Source organism: Elgaria multicarinata, chromosome 2 (genome assembly GCF_023053635.1).
Source record: "Elgaria multicarinata webbii isolate HBS135686 ecotype San Diego chromosome 2, rElgMul1.1.pri, whole genome shotgun sequence".
NCBI lineage: Eukaryota > Metazoa > Chordata > Lepidosauria > Squamata > Anguidae > Elgaria > Elgaria multicarinata.
In genome coordinates this window covers 28,647,585-28,663,525 of record NC_086172.1, presented here as the reverse complement: position 1 = coordinate 28,663,525, position 15,941 = coordinate 28,647,585, and the positions used below count along the sequence as shown (strand labels likewise).

The 15,941-nt window shown below is 43.2% G+C and overlaps 1 protein-coding gene across 1 annotated transcript in view; it reads right to left on the bottom strand.

Annotated features, from left to right (window-relative positions):
* The window catches only part of GTF3C3 (general transcription factor IIIC subunit 3), a 32,149-nt gene extending 23,420 nt beyond the window's left edge, over window positions 1-8,729 (bottom strand). Inside the window, exons 1-2 of the mRNA XM_063116220.1 lie at window positions 8,573-8,729; window positions 975-1,080 (exon numbers count right to left, since the gene is read on the bottom strand). Coding sequence (XP_062972290.1) covers window positions 975-1,080; window positions 8,573-8,671 — 205 coding nt within the window. The 5' untranslated portion in view covers window positions 8,672-8,729. The remainder of the gene's footprint in view (window positions 1-974; window positions 1,081-8,572) is intronic.
* Between the last annotated feature and the right edge of the window lie 7,212 nt (window positions 8,730-15,941).

Genomic DNA, 15,941 nt, shown 5'->3' with positions numbered 1-15,941 from the left:
TAGGTTCAGTTACCAGAACTAGCAAGGGAATGTCTCTGCCTCTCCACTAGTCCAGCTTCCTTGAGTCATACACCAGGACTACGGTCAAATAAGCAAAGCCTGCCATTTTGTTACTTTATTTCTAGCATTCATCTGAACCTCATCGAGAACCTCACTAAGAGCCAGTGTGAAGTATAGTGGTTAGAGTGCTGGACTGGGAGTTGGGAGATCTGGGTTCTAGTACCCACTCGGCCATGGAAACCCACTGGGTGACTTTGGGCCAGTCACAGACTCTCAGCCCAACCTATCTCACAGGGTTGTTATTGTGAAGATAAAAATGGAGAGGAGGATTATGTACACCATCTTGGGTTCCTTGGAGGGAAAAAAGGTAAGCTATAAATGCAAGAAATAAATAAAACATAAAAGCCTTCTAAGGTATGTTCCTATATTGGTCCTATAAAGTGGGGGACTGCCAAGTATCAGATCATAAAGCTTTAGGGCAAAGCAGTGCCTGTGATCATCATTGCTCAATTTTAATTCTCATTAGAATCTGAACAAATATGCCCATCTTGAGCCACATTAAGAATCATTGTCAACCCATAAAATCCACATATTCACAGCCCTGGGTTCAATGAGTGGGATCCACCGTGGGCACCAGCAGCAAAACAAAACTGAATGTAGTAGAAAAGTAGCTTAGTTCTTAGCTTAGCTCGGTAACAGATCTGTTAGATATGGCATAAGTGAACAGGAGACAATTCCTGGGATCATGGTTTCTGACATTGTGAATTTCACACAGCTTGATCACTGGAACCATGTGGTCTGATTTAAAATGGCAAAGAGAATTCTTAACTAAGCAAAAGTTATCTTTGAGATCAGGAAAATGGAGATCATGTTTCCTCTCCAAGCAAGATGGCAAATAACCCCTTAGTTTTTAATTGGTGAGCATGGCATATTTCAGGAGATTCCTTCAGTGAAACAGCCAGTGTAGTACATACCTTCAGCTTCACTGTGACCCTGAAGCCCAGCAGATGATCCTTGTCCAGATGTAGAGGGACCATCTGGGTCTTCTGCGTTTTCCTCAGCAAGTACATTTTCTCCATCCTGCAAAGATCCGAAAAACTTCATGAAGATGTTGATAATATAGAATGTAATTCCGAAAACACTCATCTGCTTAAGCTTCAGAACTGATTCCTGGCTAATGTTAAACTTGGATCCTTTGTTTAATTACTTCATCAGATCTGTTATTTCAAATTAAATTAAAACTTGTTTATCTAAGGTTTAAACTATTCACACTAGAATAAATGGCTCTATTACACTTATGAACAGGAATTTGCACTGAATACCTCCATGGAAGATATACATAGGACAGACACACACACCCTTTCCCAGCTCCGTCTTGGTATAGCTCCTCATTTATTTGTACTCTTCCTCGGACTTGAATTTCAGCCTCATATCCTTCCTGTGAAAGCTTTCCCCAACTTGATGCCCTCCAGATGTGTTGGACTACAACTCCCAGGATGGCTGGGAGCATCTGTAGAGCACCAGGTTGGGGAAGGCTGCACCAGGCTGAGCCAGAGCAAAGACTACCCTATGAGTTTCATAACAAAAACAAATTGAGACTCAATCCAGAAAAGATGGAGGTATTATAAGCGGGTGGTTTGTCTGGCTGGCTAGGTGATGTTCAACGTGTTCTGGAAGAGGTTGCACTGCCCCTAAAGGATCGGGTTTGTAGTCTGGGAGTGTTCTTGGATCCAGAACTGTCACTTGAGGCACAGGTGGACTCAGTGGCAAGGAGCACCTTTTATTAGCTTAGGCTGATATACCAACTGTGCCCTTATCTGGACAGAGATAGCCCAGCTACAGTTATCCAGGCTCTGGTAATCTCTATTCTGGATTACTGCAATGCACTATACATGGGGCTGCCTCTAAAAACAGCCCAGAAACTTCAGCTGGTACAAAACAGGGCAGCAAGATTGTTAACACGGGCTGGTCAACGAGACCACATTACGCCAGTATGTTTCCAGCTTCACTGACTGCCAGTCCAATTCGAAGTGCTGGCATTAACTTTCAAAGCCCTAAATGGCTTGAGTCCAGGTTACCTGCCTCTGTGACGACCCCTTATTGATCCTTCCTTTATTTCCTCTATAAATCAAAGGATCCCAACCAAGGAGTGTTTCTTCAGAATGCTGCTCACTGATTCTGCGACTCACCCACTCTATTTGGTCGCACAACAACCAGCCCAGCACCAGTGCCACCATTTAACACTGAACCCTACCTCAGGTTCTCCAAGAATCCAATTCCAGTTTATTTCCCCTGTATTTTAAAATTTTATCATCTTAATCTTTTAACTTTGCTGTTTTAAATCTGTGTTTTAAATTTGTATTTTAAATCTCTGCATTGCTGCTTGGTTTTATTCTGGTTGTACTTTTATATTGTGGTTTAAATTCTATACTTTAGGTTATACTTTGTGGTTTTAATTTTTGTGAACCACCCAGAGAGCTTCAGCTATTGGACGGTATAGAAGAAATGCAATAAATAAATGTGTAGGGAAAAGACATGGAGCGGGGTAAAGAAAGAGGCAGAAAACTAAGAGCACACTCAACTCTTTAGGGTTGGATTCAGACTAAAGGTGCAATCCTATGCATGTTTAAACAGGGGGGGGAAGTCCTATGACTCCCAACATTCCCCAGCCATTGAAATCAATGGAACAAATGACCTAGGACTGCTGTAAGTTTCTATTCATTTCAATGGACTGAGTCTAAGAAGGACTAAGTCTGGATTAAATTCCTAGTTTACCCCTGTTCTAAAACAGCTGTCCAGCTCCTGTTTCATGTGCTTGTGTGCAAAGTATACTTTGCCCTAAAGGTAAGTCAAACCTGGGTTTCTCACATCTAAATACAGCATTCTTAATATGATAGTGCACTGGCTGCAAGTCATGCTACTGCTCTGAAACAACTACCAAAAGGGATCTGATGTTATAGGGAGGCAAGGGAAGATCCAGGGAAAGAAGGGGGATCACAGAGAAAAGTAACAATTCTAGTTAGCCTTATTATTATTATTATTATTTATTTATATAGCACCATCAATGTACATGGTGCTGTACAGAGTAAAACAGTAAATAGCAAGACCCTGCCGCATAGGCTTACAATCTAATAAAATCATAGTAAAACAATAAGGAGGGGAAGAGAATGCAAACAGGTACAGGGAAGGGTAAGCAGGCACAGGGTAGGGAAAAACTAACAGTAGAAAGTAACAGTAGAAGTCTGCACAACATCAAGTTTTAAAAGCTTTAGGAAAAAGAAAAGTTTTTAGCTGAGCTTTAAAAGCTGCGGTTGAACTTGTAGTTCTCAAATGTTCTGGAAGAGCGTTCCAGGCGTAAGGGGCAGCAGACGAAAATGGACGAAGCCGAGCAAGGGAAGTAGAGGCCCTTGGGCAGGCGAGAAACATGGCATCAGAGGAGCGAAGAGCACGAGCAGGGCAATAGTGTGAGATGAGAGAGGAGAGATAGGAAGGAGCTAGACCGTGAAAAGCTTTGAAGGTTAACAGGAGAAGTTTATATTGGATTCTGAAGTGAATTGGAAGCCAATGAAGAGATTTCAGAAGCGGAGTAACATGGTCGGAGCGGCGAGCCAAGAAGATGATCTTTGCGGCAGAGTGGTGAACAGAAACCAACGGACTGATGTGAGAAGAAGGAAGGCCAGAGAGAAGAAGGTTGCAGTAGTCCAACCGTGAAATAACCAGTGCATGAACAAGCGTCTTGGCAGAAGAGACAGACAAAAATGATCGAATCCTGGCAATATTATACAGGAAAAATCGACAAGATTTAGCTACTGCCTCAATATGAGGAATAAAGGAGAGCGAGGAGTCGAGGATAAAGCCAAGGCTACGAGCTTCCTTGACCGGAGTAAGCGTAACATCATTGACAGTAAGAGAGAATGAGAGATGAGGAGAAGGTTTAGGAGGAAAAACAAGCAATTCAGTCTTTGCCATGTTAAGCTTCAAGCGACGATGAAGCAGCCAAGCTGAGATATCTGAAAGACATGCCGAGATACGATCGTGAACATCAGGAGAAAGTTCCGGAGATGACAGATATAGTTGTGTATCATCGGCGTACAGATGATATTGGAGGCCATGAGATTGAATAAGCTTGCCCAAGGGCAACATGTATAAGGAAAACAACAACGGGCCAAGCACCGAGCCTTGCGGAACCCCTACTGAAAGGGGAAAGGAGGGAGACGAGCTGCCATTAGTCAACACGCTGAAAGAGCGACCCGCTAGATAGGAGGCAAACCAGTTATAGACAGAGCCACAAAATCCAAGGTCATGAAGGGAATCTAAGAGAAGATCATGATCAACCGTGTCAAAGGCTGCAGTTAGATCAAGGAGAATAAGAACGGAATAATGGCCTTTAGACTTGGCAGTAAGGAGATCATTGGTGATCTTAGTAAGGGCTGTTTCGGTGGAATGCAGAGGACGGAATCCAGATTGAAATGGATCCAAAGGAGAGTTACTAGAAAGAAAGTCAAGACAGCGAGAGTAGACCGCACGCTCCAGGATCTTTGAAACAAACGGCAACAAAGAGACAGGTCGGTAGTTAGACAGAGATAGCCTATCAAGAGTAGGTTTCTTGAGAATGGGAGAGACTGTAGCATGTTTAAAAGCAGAAGGAAATGAACCAGAGGACAGAGAAAGATTAATAATATGTAGCAAGGAAGGGAGGATTGCAGGAATAAGATTAATAAAGACGCGAGAAGGAATCGGATCACGAGAACAAGTGGAAGGCTTCGAAGAGCGCAGTATTGTAGACAGTTCATCCGCAGAGACCGAAGGAAACGCAGAGAAATTTGTAGGAGGAGCTGACAGATGAGGAACAGGAACTGGAGGAGGAGCAGAGCTGGCCAGATCAGAGCGGATAGTTTGGATTTTAGCATTGAAAAAAGAGGCAAAGTTATTAGCAGACAGAGAGGCGGGAAGAGATGGCGGATTAGGCTTCAGAAGAGAATTGAAGGACGCAAAGAGCCGCTGAGGATGCCTAGCATTTGACTGGATCAGCGTTGAGTAGTACTGCTGTTTGGCCAGTGAGATGGCAGAAGAGAAAGAGGAGAGTACAAATTTGTAATGGACAAAGTCTGCCCGGTCCCTGGTCTTACGCCAAAGGCGTTCAGCTGCCCGGGAACAAGAGCGAAGGTAGCGGAGGGAAGAGGTGAGCCACGGTTGGGGTTGAGAAGGGCGAACTATCCGAGTTGTAGATGGAGCAAGATTATCAAGAGTTGAAGATAAGGAGGAATTAAAGAAGGAGACAGCTGAGTCCAAGGAGACAGCCGAACAGACAGAAGGAAGGGAGGAGGCTAGAGACTGGGAAAAAGCCTCGTAATTGATAGATTGCAAGTCACGACAAGAGCGAGAAGCGGGACGTGAAGGAGGAGGATTATGAGTAATATTGAAAGAAACTAGGTGATGATCTGACAGCGGAAAGTGAGCAGTAGAAAAGTCCAACACAGAGCAATTCCGAGTGAGAACAAGATCCAGACAGTGTCCAAGGGAATGTGTGGGGGCATCAGACCAAAGCTTAAGATCATAAGAGGAAGATAATGAGCGAAATCGTAGAGCTGCAGCATCTTGAGGGTCATCCACATGAATATTGAAATCACCCAGGATAAGAGTAGGACAGTTGTCAGAGAGGAAAAAGGACAGCCACGAATCAAAATCAGAGATAAATTTTGAGGACGAGCCTGGGGGGCGGTACAGAACTGCAACCCGCAGTCGCAGTGGAGCGAAGAGCCTCACCACATGTACCTCAAAGGAGGAGAAGCAATGTGAAGGTGGAATGGAAAGAGGCTGGAACTGGCACAAACTAGATAATAAAAGACCCACACCACCACCCCGACCCTCTGGGCGACTAGCGTGAGAGAAAGAGAGTCCTCCAAGAGAGAGGGCAGCAGAGATGGCGGTATCATGGGCAGGAAGCCAGGTTTCAGTAAGAGCAAGGAGGTGGAGGGACCTAGAGATAAACAAGTCCTGGATGACAGGGGCCTTAGAAGCAAGAGAGCGACAGTTCCATAAGGAACACGAAAAAGGCAGCTGAGAAGAGGGGAGACACCGGATAGGAACTAAGTTAGGAGAGACGAGATTGGAACGAGCCATAAGGAACAGATATGAGGAGAAAAGAACTGAGAGGAGACAATGAGAAGATCGTGACCTGAATCAGAGAGTGGCAGCGACCGGACCGTGGCTGGGGTTTTTCCTCCAGAGTAGAGGATCCGCTTGACCGGCTTCGCCCCACGGCTGAGAGCCACAGGCCGAGAGCCCTTGTGCTCTCGCCCTTCGGCTCGCGCCGAAGGCTCGCGCCTCCAGCAGACTGGAGGCTTGAAGTACCTGAAAAGGAGGGGGGAGGAGCAGAAGCTGCAATTCAAACAGAACAATGGCAGTTAGTCAATGTTGCTCAATGGCTTCTCAGAGAGCTAAGTTGCTTCTCCTCTTCAAGTTGCAAACTGCAAACTGCAGCAGACTGGAGGCTTGAAGTACCTGAAAAGGAGGGGGGAGGAGCAGAAGCTGCAATTCAAACAGAACAATGGCAGTTAGTCAATGTTGCTCAATGGCTTCTCAGAGAGCTAAGTTGCTTCTCCTCTTCAAGTTGCAAACTGCAAACTGCAGCAGACTGGAGGCTTGAAGTACCTGAAAAGGAGGGGGGAGGAGCAGAAGCTGCAATTCAAACAGAACAATGGCAGTTAGTCAATGTTGCTCAATGGCTTCTCAGAGAGCTAAGTTGCTTCTCCTCTTCAAGTTGCAAACTGCAAACTGCAGCAGACTGGAGGCTTGAAGTACCTGAAAAGGAGGGGGGAGGAGCAGAAGCTGCAATTCAAACAGAACAATGGCAGTTAGTCAATGTTGCTCAATGGCTTCTCAGAGAGCTAAGTTGCTTCTCCTCTTCAAGTTGCAAACTGCAAACTGCAGCAGACTGGAGGCTTGAAGTACCTGAAAAGGAGGGGGGAGGAGCAGAAGCTGCAATTCAAACAGAACAATGGCAGTTAGTCAATGTTGCTCAATGGCTTCTCAGAGAGCTAAGTTGCTTCTCCTCTTCAAGTTGCAAACTGCAAACTGCAGCAGACTGGAGGCTTGAAGTACCTGAAAAGGAGGGGGGAGGAGCAGAAGCTGCAATTCAAACAGAACAATGGCAGTTAGTCAATGTTGCTCAATGGCTTCTCAGAGAGCTAAGTTGCTTCTCCTCTTCAAGTTGCAAACTGCAAACTGCAGCAAACTGGAGGCTTGAAGTACCTGAAAAGGAGGGGGGAGGAGCAGAAGCTGCAATTCAAACAGAACAATGGCAGTTAGTCAATGTTGCTCAATGGCTTCTCAGAGAGCTAAGTTGCTTCTCCTCTTCAAGTTGCAAACTGCAAACTGCAGCAGACTGGAGGCTTGAAGTACCTGAAAAGGAGGGGGGAGGAGCAGAAGCTGCAATTCAAACAGAACAATGGCAGTTAGTCAATGTTGCTCAATGGCTTCTCAGAGAGCTTATCTTCATCTCTCTAAGCCTTTAGCTCAACTGCTTTAGTGTATCTGCTCTCATTAATGAGAAGGCCCACTATTCAATTATTTCCCCCCAAAAAGCCCGAGTGCGTGTATGCTCATGCGCGTGAGAAAGTGCTTCGAAAAACTGCTTGCAGCTGTAAAAATACAGGCATCATTATCCTTAATATAGAAATACAAATTAAAACACAAGATTGGGGTGGAAAGGTAGACAAGCAGGAGGTTATGATCAAATCACTCTGCACTATCATAGCTGTGAGTGGGTACACTGTTCTATCCATTTCAATGAATACTTGTAGCGGATGAAGTGGCATTTGAAACACCTTTGTGACTGTGAGTTCACAAGCTAAGGGTTCATTATCCCAGAGAACAAGTGTGCAACCTTGCCAGCGTTGCCCAACTTGCCAGATGTGTTGGCCCACACTCCCACCAACCCTCAGCCAGCATGGCTGCTCAACACTTTTCAGACACACTGTAAAGAATGCTTGTTTTAATCTGGTTTAACAGTAATGACTCCTCTGAAAAACTCTGTTTATGAGCAGCATAGATTTACAAAGGTATGGAGAATCCATAGCCTCTGCACAGAATTTCCATGGTGTCTGAGTAACGGGTAAAAATATAACATTAAGGCTGCACTCCTATACACGAGAGTAAGTCCTATTGAACTCCGTGGGGCTTACATCACAGTAGACATGAATAGGATTGCAGTCTAAGTCTCCAATATTTTGCACACTTAATGGGGCGTACGCCCCACTTGAACTCCGTGAACTTACTCCAGAGAAAACATGCACAAGGTCGGGCTACACAAAAACGTTGCTCTAAAGCGTGTCCTATTCTCCTCCTTCCCTCGGTGTTCACATTGCCATCCTTTTCAGGATTTTATTGCCGTTCCTCGTAAATGACGCCTGTTTTTGTTCCATCTTTAAATAATGTCACTTTGAGAACGCGGAGAGGAAACGACGAGGCTCCTCGCGGACATCTCAAACATAGAACACAATATATCTTGCGGGGGTGGGGATTTAAGGCCAGAAATAGACCCCGGAGCTAGAGGCGGAGAAGGCCTCACCTTTTCGCGGCTTTTGCGCTCTTCCCGGCGTCGCTCGAACTCCTCGAAGGAGATTTTCCCCTCCAGATACTCGATTAGCTCGGGACTAAACCCCGACATCTTGCGTTCAGTTGAGCAAGGAATCCAAGATTTATTTTAAAGGCTGCTTCTGGAGGCGGGAAATGGGGGGCTTCTTTTTGCGACGGACCAACGGTTCTACACTTATAAGAATCCGACTGACCGGGAAAGGACCAGGGCGGCGCGGAGCGTTTATCTGCGCGTGCGCCCAATCGGCCGCTCCGGGAGTACTGGGCTGTCCTTCTGGTCCAAACATTTGATAGAGGTACGGAGATCTTTAGATGAAAGAGGCGTCAATATTGTATCACGATAAACGTTTTTGTACTATATATAATGGGGTTTAGAAGAATGGCCGGGCAGCTCCGGTGGCTTGCGGGTGCAACCTTGTACACGCTTACCTGGTACTAAGTCCCATCGAACTCAGAATTACTTCTGAGTAAACTTGCATGGGGTTGGGCTGTAAGTGGACTTAGCGCTTGGGCAACTCGGGAGCCAATCCTTTATATCTGCAACTCTGGTTCATTTGCATGTAATGTTAGAGTGTGCCTGAGTTCGGACGACACGTTAATCAACAGTTGTTTCCCATTCTGTTCCTATTCTCTCTCCCCCCCCCCCCCCGCCCTCCTTGATTAGCCTGTCGTCCGAACTCAGCCTGTAGGTTAGTGCTATGGTAGGGGGGAAGCAGAGGGAACTTGTAATCCTCCAGATATTGTCAAACTGCAACTTCCTCCTCAGCAGGGGTTTAAACCTCAGATATTGGTGTTCCTGATATGAAAAGAAAGCCAGCAGGATGCCAGTACAAGAATACTTGGAAGAGAACCTTTGATTGGCTCGTTTATGAAATGGGCAAATCTAGGGTGATCATATGAAAAGGAAGACAGGGCTCCTGTATCTTTAACAGTTGTATTGAAAAGGAAATTTCAGCAGGTGTCATTTTTATATATGGGGAACCTGGTGAAATTCCCTCTTCATCACAACAGTTAAACCTGCAGGAGCCCTGCCCCTTTTGTATCTGGTCACTCTAGTACAGCTCCTGCAGCTTTAACTGCTGTGATGAAGAGGGAATTTCACCAGGTTCTCCATATATACAAATGATATCTGCTGAAATTCCCTTTTCTTAGGCAAAGCGTATTGCAACCTCTGTCGCACAGCAAGTGAAATGAGTGCTCCTCTCCCCGAAAGCTCAAGAGACGGAGGGTGCATATGAAACCTGTCTTGCTTCTCAAATGGGAAGAAAGCTCTAGAAAGATTCTATAGCCATCATCCCTTTTCTTAGGCAAAGCGTATTGCAACCTCTGTCGCACAGCAAGTGAAATGAGTGCTCCTCTCCCCGAAAGCTCAAGAGACGGAGGGTGCATATGAAACCTGTCTTGCTTCTCAAATGGGAAGAAAGCTCTAGAAAGATTCTATAGCCATCAAAACAATTTTCACCGTGCAGCTGTTCAAGTTATGGCTGCTGTTGAAAGTGGGGTAAATGTTCATGTTATGCACAAAAGAAAAACAGAAGCAAATGCAAGAAGCTAAAAAGGCACTGCTGGAAATTTTATCCCCTGTAAGACATTTTACCTGTCAAGGCCTTGCAGTTCTTGGCCATGTTGAGGAAGTATCAAACCTTAGTCAATTCTTGATCATGGCTGGATGTACAAATTGCAAATGGATTCAACCAGCTATTGTAAATGAGTTTTATAAGATTATGTTCTATATACATTAGTGAGAGGGATTAAAGCATCTGTTTACTACAGTAGAATTATAGATGAGACGACAGATATCACCACAAAGGAGCAGGTTTCATTTTCCTTTCGCATTGCCACAGAGGAAATGTCTGTGGAGGAATCCTCTTTTGGTTTTTATGAGACTGATGCTATAACTTCTATAAAACTTTTTTTTTTTAAAGATGTACTCTCCCGCTTTAATCTTCCTCTTGATAGATGCTGTGGCCAATGCTATGATAGAGCAACAGTTGTAGCTGGACAGATTAGTGGACTGCAGGCTCTTGTGAAGGAAGAGGAACCAAGAGCACTCTACGTGCACTGGGTGGCCCATGCTGTGAACTTAGTGGTGCAGGATGTATCAGGAAATGTTGCCGTGTGTAGAAACTTTTTGAGTGAAGTAGCTGACGTTATCACTTTTGTCAGAAGTGCACCCAAATGTCTTGCCTTGCTTAAAAACTTGATAGTACTATTACATCCTTCTGCATAGTAAAAAAATCTTAAGTTTACTCACAAGTAAGCCCCATTTAGCAAAAGTTCCCTGGCAAGTTTTGCCTGCAGGTGCAGTCAGTTTTATTGCTTCATGTCAATCTTCGCTGGTGGCTTGATAAATACCCCTTTAATTACCACTTAAGTAGCTTTTTTGAATTGCCCCAATATCAGTTTCTGTTCCTTAGGGTGGGGGCAATTATTCTCATTTTTTCTTGAATATCAAAAATACAAATATAAAATTTTGATAGGAAATCTGTTATTAAAGCCTCAACTGTCTTATGAGAACCAAAACTGAAATGGAGACAATTCAGAGTCTACTGATCGCTAATCCCCCAGCCAGGATCAATAGTAACCATAAAACAAGATGAACCTGCAAACAGTGACTGTGAGGTGTAATATAAAGGCTCAAGTCCCCTCAAAAACCACAGTGATTGTCCACATTGACAGGCTAGTGCTACAATTGCTTTATTATGTTAAAAAAAATCACCAATGATCAAATCTAAAAAAAAAAAACCACAACACGGAAAAATGGAATGCAACAATTTCTCAGTGTCATCGGGAACTGTAAAATGTGACTGAATAAAGGACGGCAATTCCAGATAAGTCCCATTGGACTTGGTGACACTTCCGAAGAAAAAATGTGTAAGGGATCATACTGCATGCCCCATTGGTCTCAGTGGCCCCAAAGGGTGCTTGACTCTCAAGACTCTACCAATGATGCATTGAAAGGGTCAACAGATATCAAAGACATCTTGCGTCCAAAACAATCCTCTTTGAAACCCATCTTCGCTCTTCCAGAGGGGTAGCATGTTAGTCAGCCTTCCTATTAAAAGAGCTTTTTCAGGAAATCAACTCGATCTTTCTCAAAGATGGTACCGCTTTTGCCAAACACTGCAACTAAATGCCAGAAATAATAGGATGTTGTTGAGAACATTATGGTGGAGCCATTCTGCTATAAATTACTGGTGCATGTTGGGATCATGATGGCAAATGGAAACTAGTTGCAGCTACTTTGAGAAATGTCCTGTTTATAAACCTATCAAGAACAGTGATGAACATGACTGGTAACAATTGCTGCTGGTAGGGGAGGAGAAATGACTCAATGGGTATAAATATAGGGTATGAAGCCAGCAGAATGTTACATTAATACAAGCTTTTGAAAGCAACATGAATCAGTGAATAACCTTGGAGTTGTTCCCTTCACTTGGCCTATGGAGATCATCTCTGGAAGGCACTCCAGCTGCATTGAAAGGGATCTTTGTAAGCTATCTTAATAAATTAGTTTAATGGAGGAACATGTCCTTACAGATGTTCTTAGACTGCAACTCCCATCATTCTTCACCATTGGCTATGGCTGATAGGGACTGCAGTCCACAAATACCTGGATGGTCAAACATTCTCCATTCCTGTTCTAATAGTACAAACTGTATTTGCATAAATTATTGCGCTCCTTCATTTGTCCCTTACCTCTTAAAGGCTTGATCTGGACAATACACCAGTGTATACTTTACGAACAAGTCATTCTGAAGCTCTGATTCTTTTAGTGTACAATTCTATGTATATTTAGACACACAAAAAAGGAGATGACTCCCAGCATAGCCCAGCCAACTATGCTATGCTGGCTGGGGGATTCTGGGCATTGTAGGACTTTTGTGTTCTGACTAAACAGGCATAGGATTGTACCCTTAATTAGTGAGGAGTATCATCTCCTGCAGGCCATGATTGTCAAGCTCAAATGTATGTACTTGAACCAGTTTTTAATGCTAACATTTGCCGTGTATTTCATTAATAATGTGAGAATGAATCAACCAATAAAAATAATATAACCTGCAATCTCATTGACTGTTTGTGGAAATGGCATACACTCTTTGCTCACTGAAACACCACAAGTTGTGTTTAATAGGGTTGACTTAGTTTATTATTTTGTGCGATTTCTAACTGTACAATCTGGTCACAAATCATGTTTGACTGATATTCAACTTTATTTTTAGAAGGAACTAGAACTGCAAAAAGGACAAATAATTATGGAGAATATTATCTCTACTAAAAAATAAAAAAATTCAGTTAACAATCTCTGAATTTTAGGTGTAATAAATTATATTTATTTACTCTTCTCCAGAGAGGCTGGGGACGGGATGGGGTAGTTTGAATGTCTCATATATTTACATTTAAGCAAATAAAAATAATAAGCAAAACATGGGCTTCAGATTTTGATCTGCAGTATCTGACCTTTAAGAAAAATGGTACCATGTCAGATAATAATAATTTAGACACACTTCTTCATAGATGCTTCCAAATAATCTGGCATCCATAAGCAGCCACCTGTAAAATCAAGGGGGAAAGCAGATTAAAGGAGAGAAGTCTGCACTGTATCAATAGTATTTTGTGCTTTGTTCTCCCACCCCACTTCGACTTCGAGGACCTTTTGTTTGTCAAATGCACTAGAAGTTCAAATAACTTATTTTGCTGGATGGCAACATGTACTCACAGAGACCGGTTACTGCGTGTTTAACTCCTGGGATCTCTGTTGGCCATGCTTTGACCACTTTAGAATTCATACTTGGCCAATCGCAATAGTTTATTTCTGCTCATGCTTTAGAGCAGGGGTGGGCAATTGTGGCCCGCCAGATGTTTTGGCTTACAACTCCCATTCGAACCAGCCAGCATAGGTAATGGAGAGGGATAATGGAAGTTGTAGGACAAAACATCTGGAAGGCCATATGTTCCCCATCCCTGCTTTAGTGCTTAAGACAGACTGTGGATAGTTACGATGACGTATGAAAATATTTCTACATATTTCCTCAGAAGATTAACTTAAATCCCATTCAGTGGATCTACTCTAATTAAGACTTACATTTGATTTTACCCTATATCTTCAAGAAAAAGTACCTGTAATTCAGAGTAGGATAGGGTGGCCACTTACGCATTTCCAAAAAAGGTACAGGTTTGCATAAAGTTTGCATATGCTAATTTTTATGGATAGAAGCAAATTCAGAAAGTTATTATAATTTAAATAGTAAATTCCACCAGGTGACATGTGAACCTGCTCAGTCAAGTTGACTGTTGATGGGAAACTTCAAGATCTTTGCTCTCCATCCTTGTGGGCTTTTTAATCTTTAAACTGGGCAGGGACTAGACAGCCTTACAAACAGAGCACTGAACTTTGTACAGTAGGGCAACATGACTGCCCTATTATAGAACTGAGAACTACAGTTTTGCTATTATGCTAGGTTCTAACTGAAATTACCAACAAATCACTTGCACGTGTATATTAGGGCCATAACTTCAGATTAAATCCATATCTAAAAGCTATAGGGTTTTCCTCATTTTTACTCTAGAGTAGGCACGGGGGGAGGGGAGGCTGATCCAGTTCAGGACCCTACCATAGAGTTAAGGGGACTTATAAGATCCACATCTACTCTAAAGTAAAAATATAGATTTAAACTAATCTCTGCTTTGGCCTTTAGATAGGTTTGCTCCTTACAGTCTCTTATAATGTTGTTCAGAATAAACATAACATTTTGTTTCAGTTTTCTTTGAACTCTAAATGTGTGTTTCTAGATTATTTTCTGGGGGGAAATAAAAATAAACTGTAGTGTAGGCATAACTGCTGAGTATGTTACAGCTTCCTATAGATCAAGAATGAAAATACTACATTTCGAACACAATAGGCGTTATCCAATGCTGCCTTGTGCACCAGAAGGGCCTATCATTAGCGCAATGGGGTGTTGGTGGTTCTAAAAGCAGCCCCAAATGAGAAGAAATGCTTGTTTTCAGAACAAAAGGGAGCTCCACTGACCTTTCCTGACACAGAAATGAATGTTGAAATGGAATGTGCAGGGGTTCAGTGCCCCCATTGGATACTGCCCAATATCTTATTATAATTCAAATCTCCAGTGGGTGGAGTCTATAATTGGTGAGGTGGAGTTGTATTTCATGATAACTCCCCCATCCAGAATTATGTTCCTCAGTGGGCCTGGCTTGTCTTCAATGGATCTGTTTTCACCTGTAGCCCTTCCAGCCATCCCCTTTCCAAATGTACAGAGGCAAAGAATGGCAGCGGGTGGGGCCATTAGTAATAGGACAGGGCATGGAGATTAGACCCTATATGTTGTTGGCAGGATGTGTAGCAATGTCCAGGGCCACTGGGAAACATGGGAAGTTACAATGTAACTATATTTACCATGGCCCCAGTGCCCCAGGATGCTACTGTGCATGCTTATGGCAAAATCTAGGACAGAAGTCCACAACTGTTTTCGACCACAACCATTTGGGAATTTGAGAAAATGCTGTGAGCACCATTACAAAATGGCTCCCACGGAGGATATGGCTGGTCATATAAAGGCTGTTATGGGGGCCTGGTTAGTACAAAAGTGAGCTAAAGAGGTGGGGGGGGGGTTGAGAGAGAAATATATTGAGGCCAGAGGCTGGGAGGGAGGGAGAAATAGCAAGGTAAAAGGGTAGAGGGGAGAGAAAGAACAAAGATAGAAAAGGAGGTGGGGAAAAGACGGCCCTGACATTTCCCAAGATTTTTATTTTAAAACATCTTTTGGAAAGGGCAGGGAGTGGAAGGTTTTGTGGGTATCACTGGAAGCCCCTGCAGACACTGCATTGGGTGCCTCTGTTCTTGGACATAAATCCAGAGGCCCCACTACCATGGACCCTCACCTCAGCAAGGTTGGGAAAGTGAAGCAGACGATGACATGCACCCAATGACAACATTACAAGTGCAATAGTGTGGATTCAGCATTTGCCAGGTTTTAAACTGATTTGACTTAGTACACCCATGGAATTCCTTCCAGATTAATTTGTTTCAAATCAAATAAAGGTGAAGGTCCACCCACTACTAGTAATATCAAGCATCAATACTAATACAAAAATTACTAGTGCAAAAAAAAATTGGTTAAACAAATTCTATTACTTGTTTGCATATATATCGAGAGAGAGAGAGTTATTTTAAATGCACCACATAGGTAAATTAATCTATCATGGATCTGAGAATTATCTAAATTCAAATGAAGAATTTCATTAATTTTAATAGCCTGTTATGTGGGGGACTATGGGGAAAGAGTCAGGAAGAGGGTCTCTCTCATTTACCTTGATCAACATTT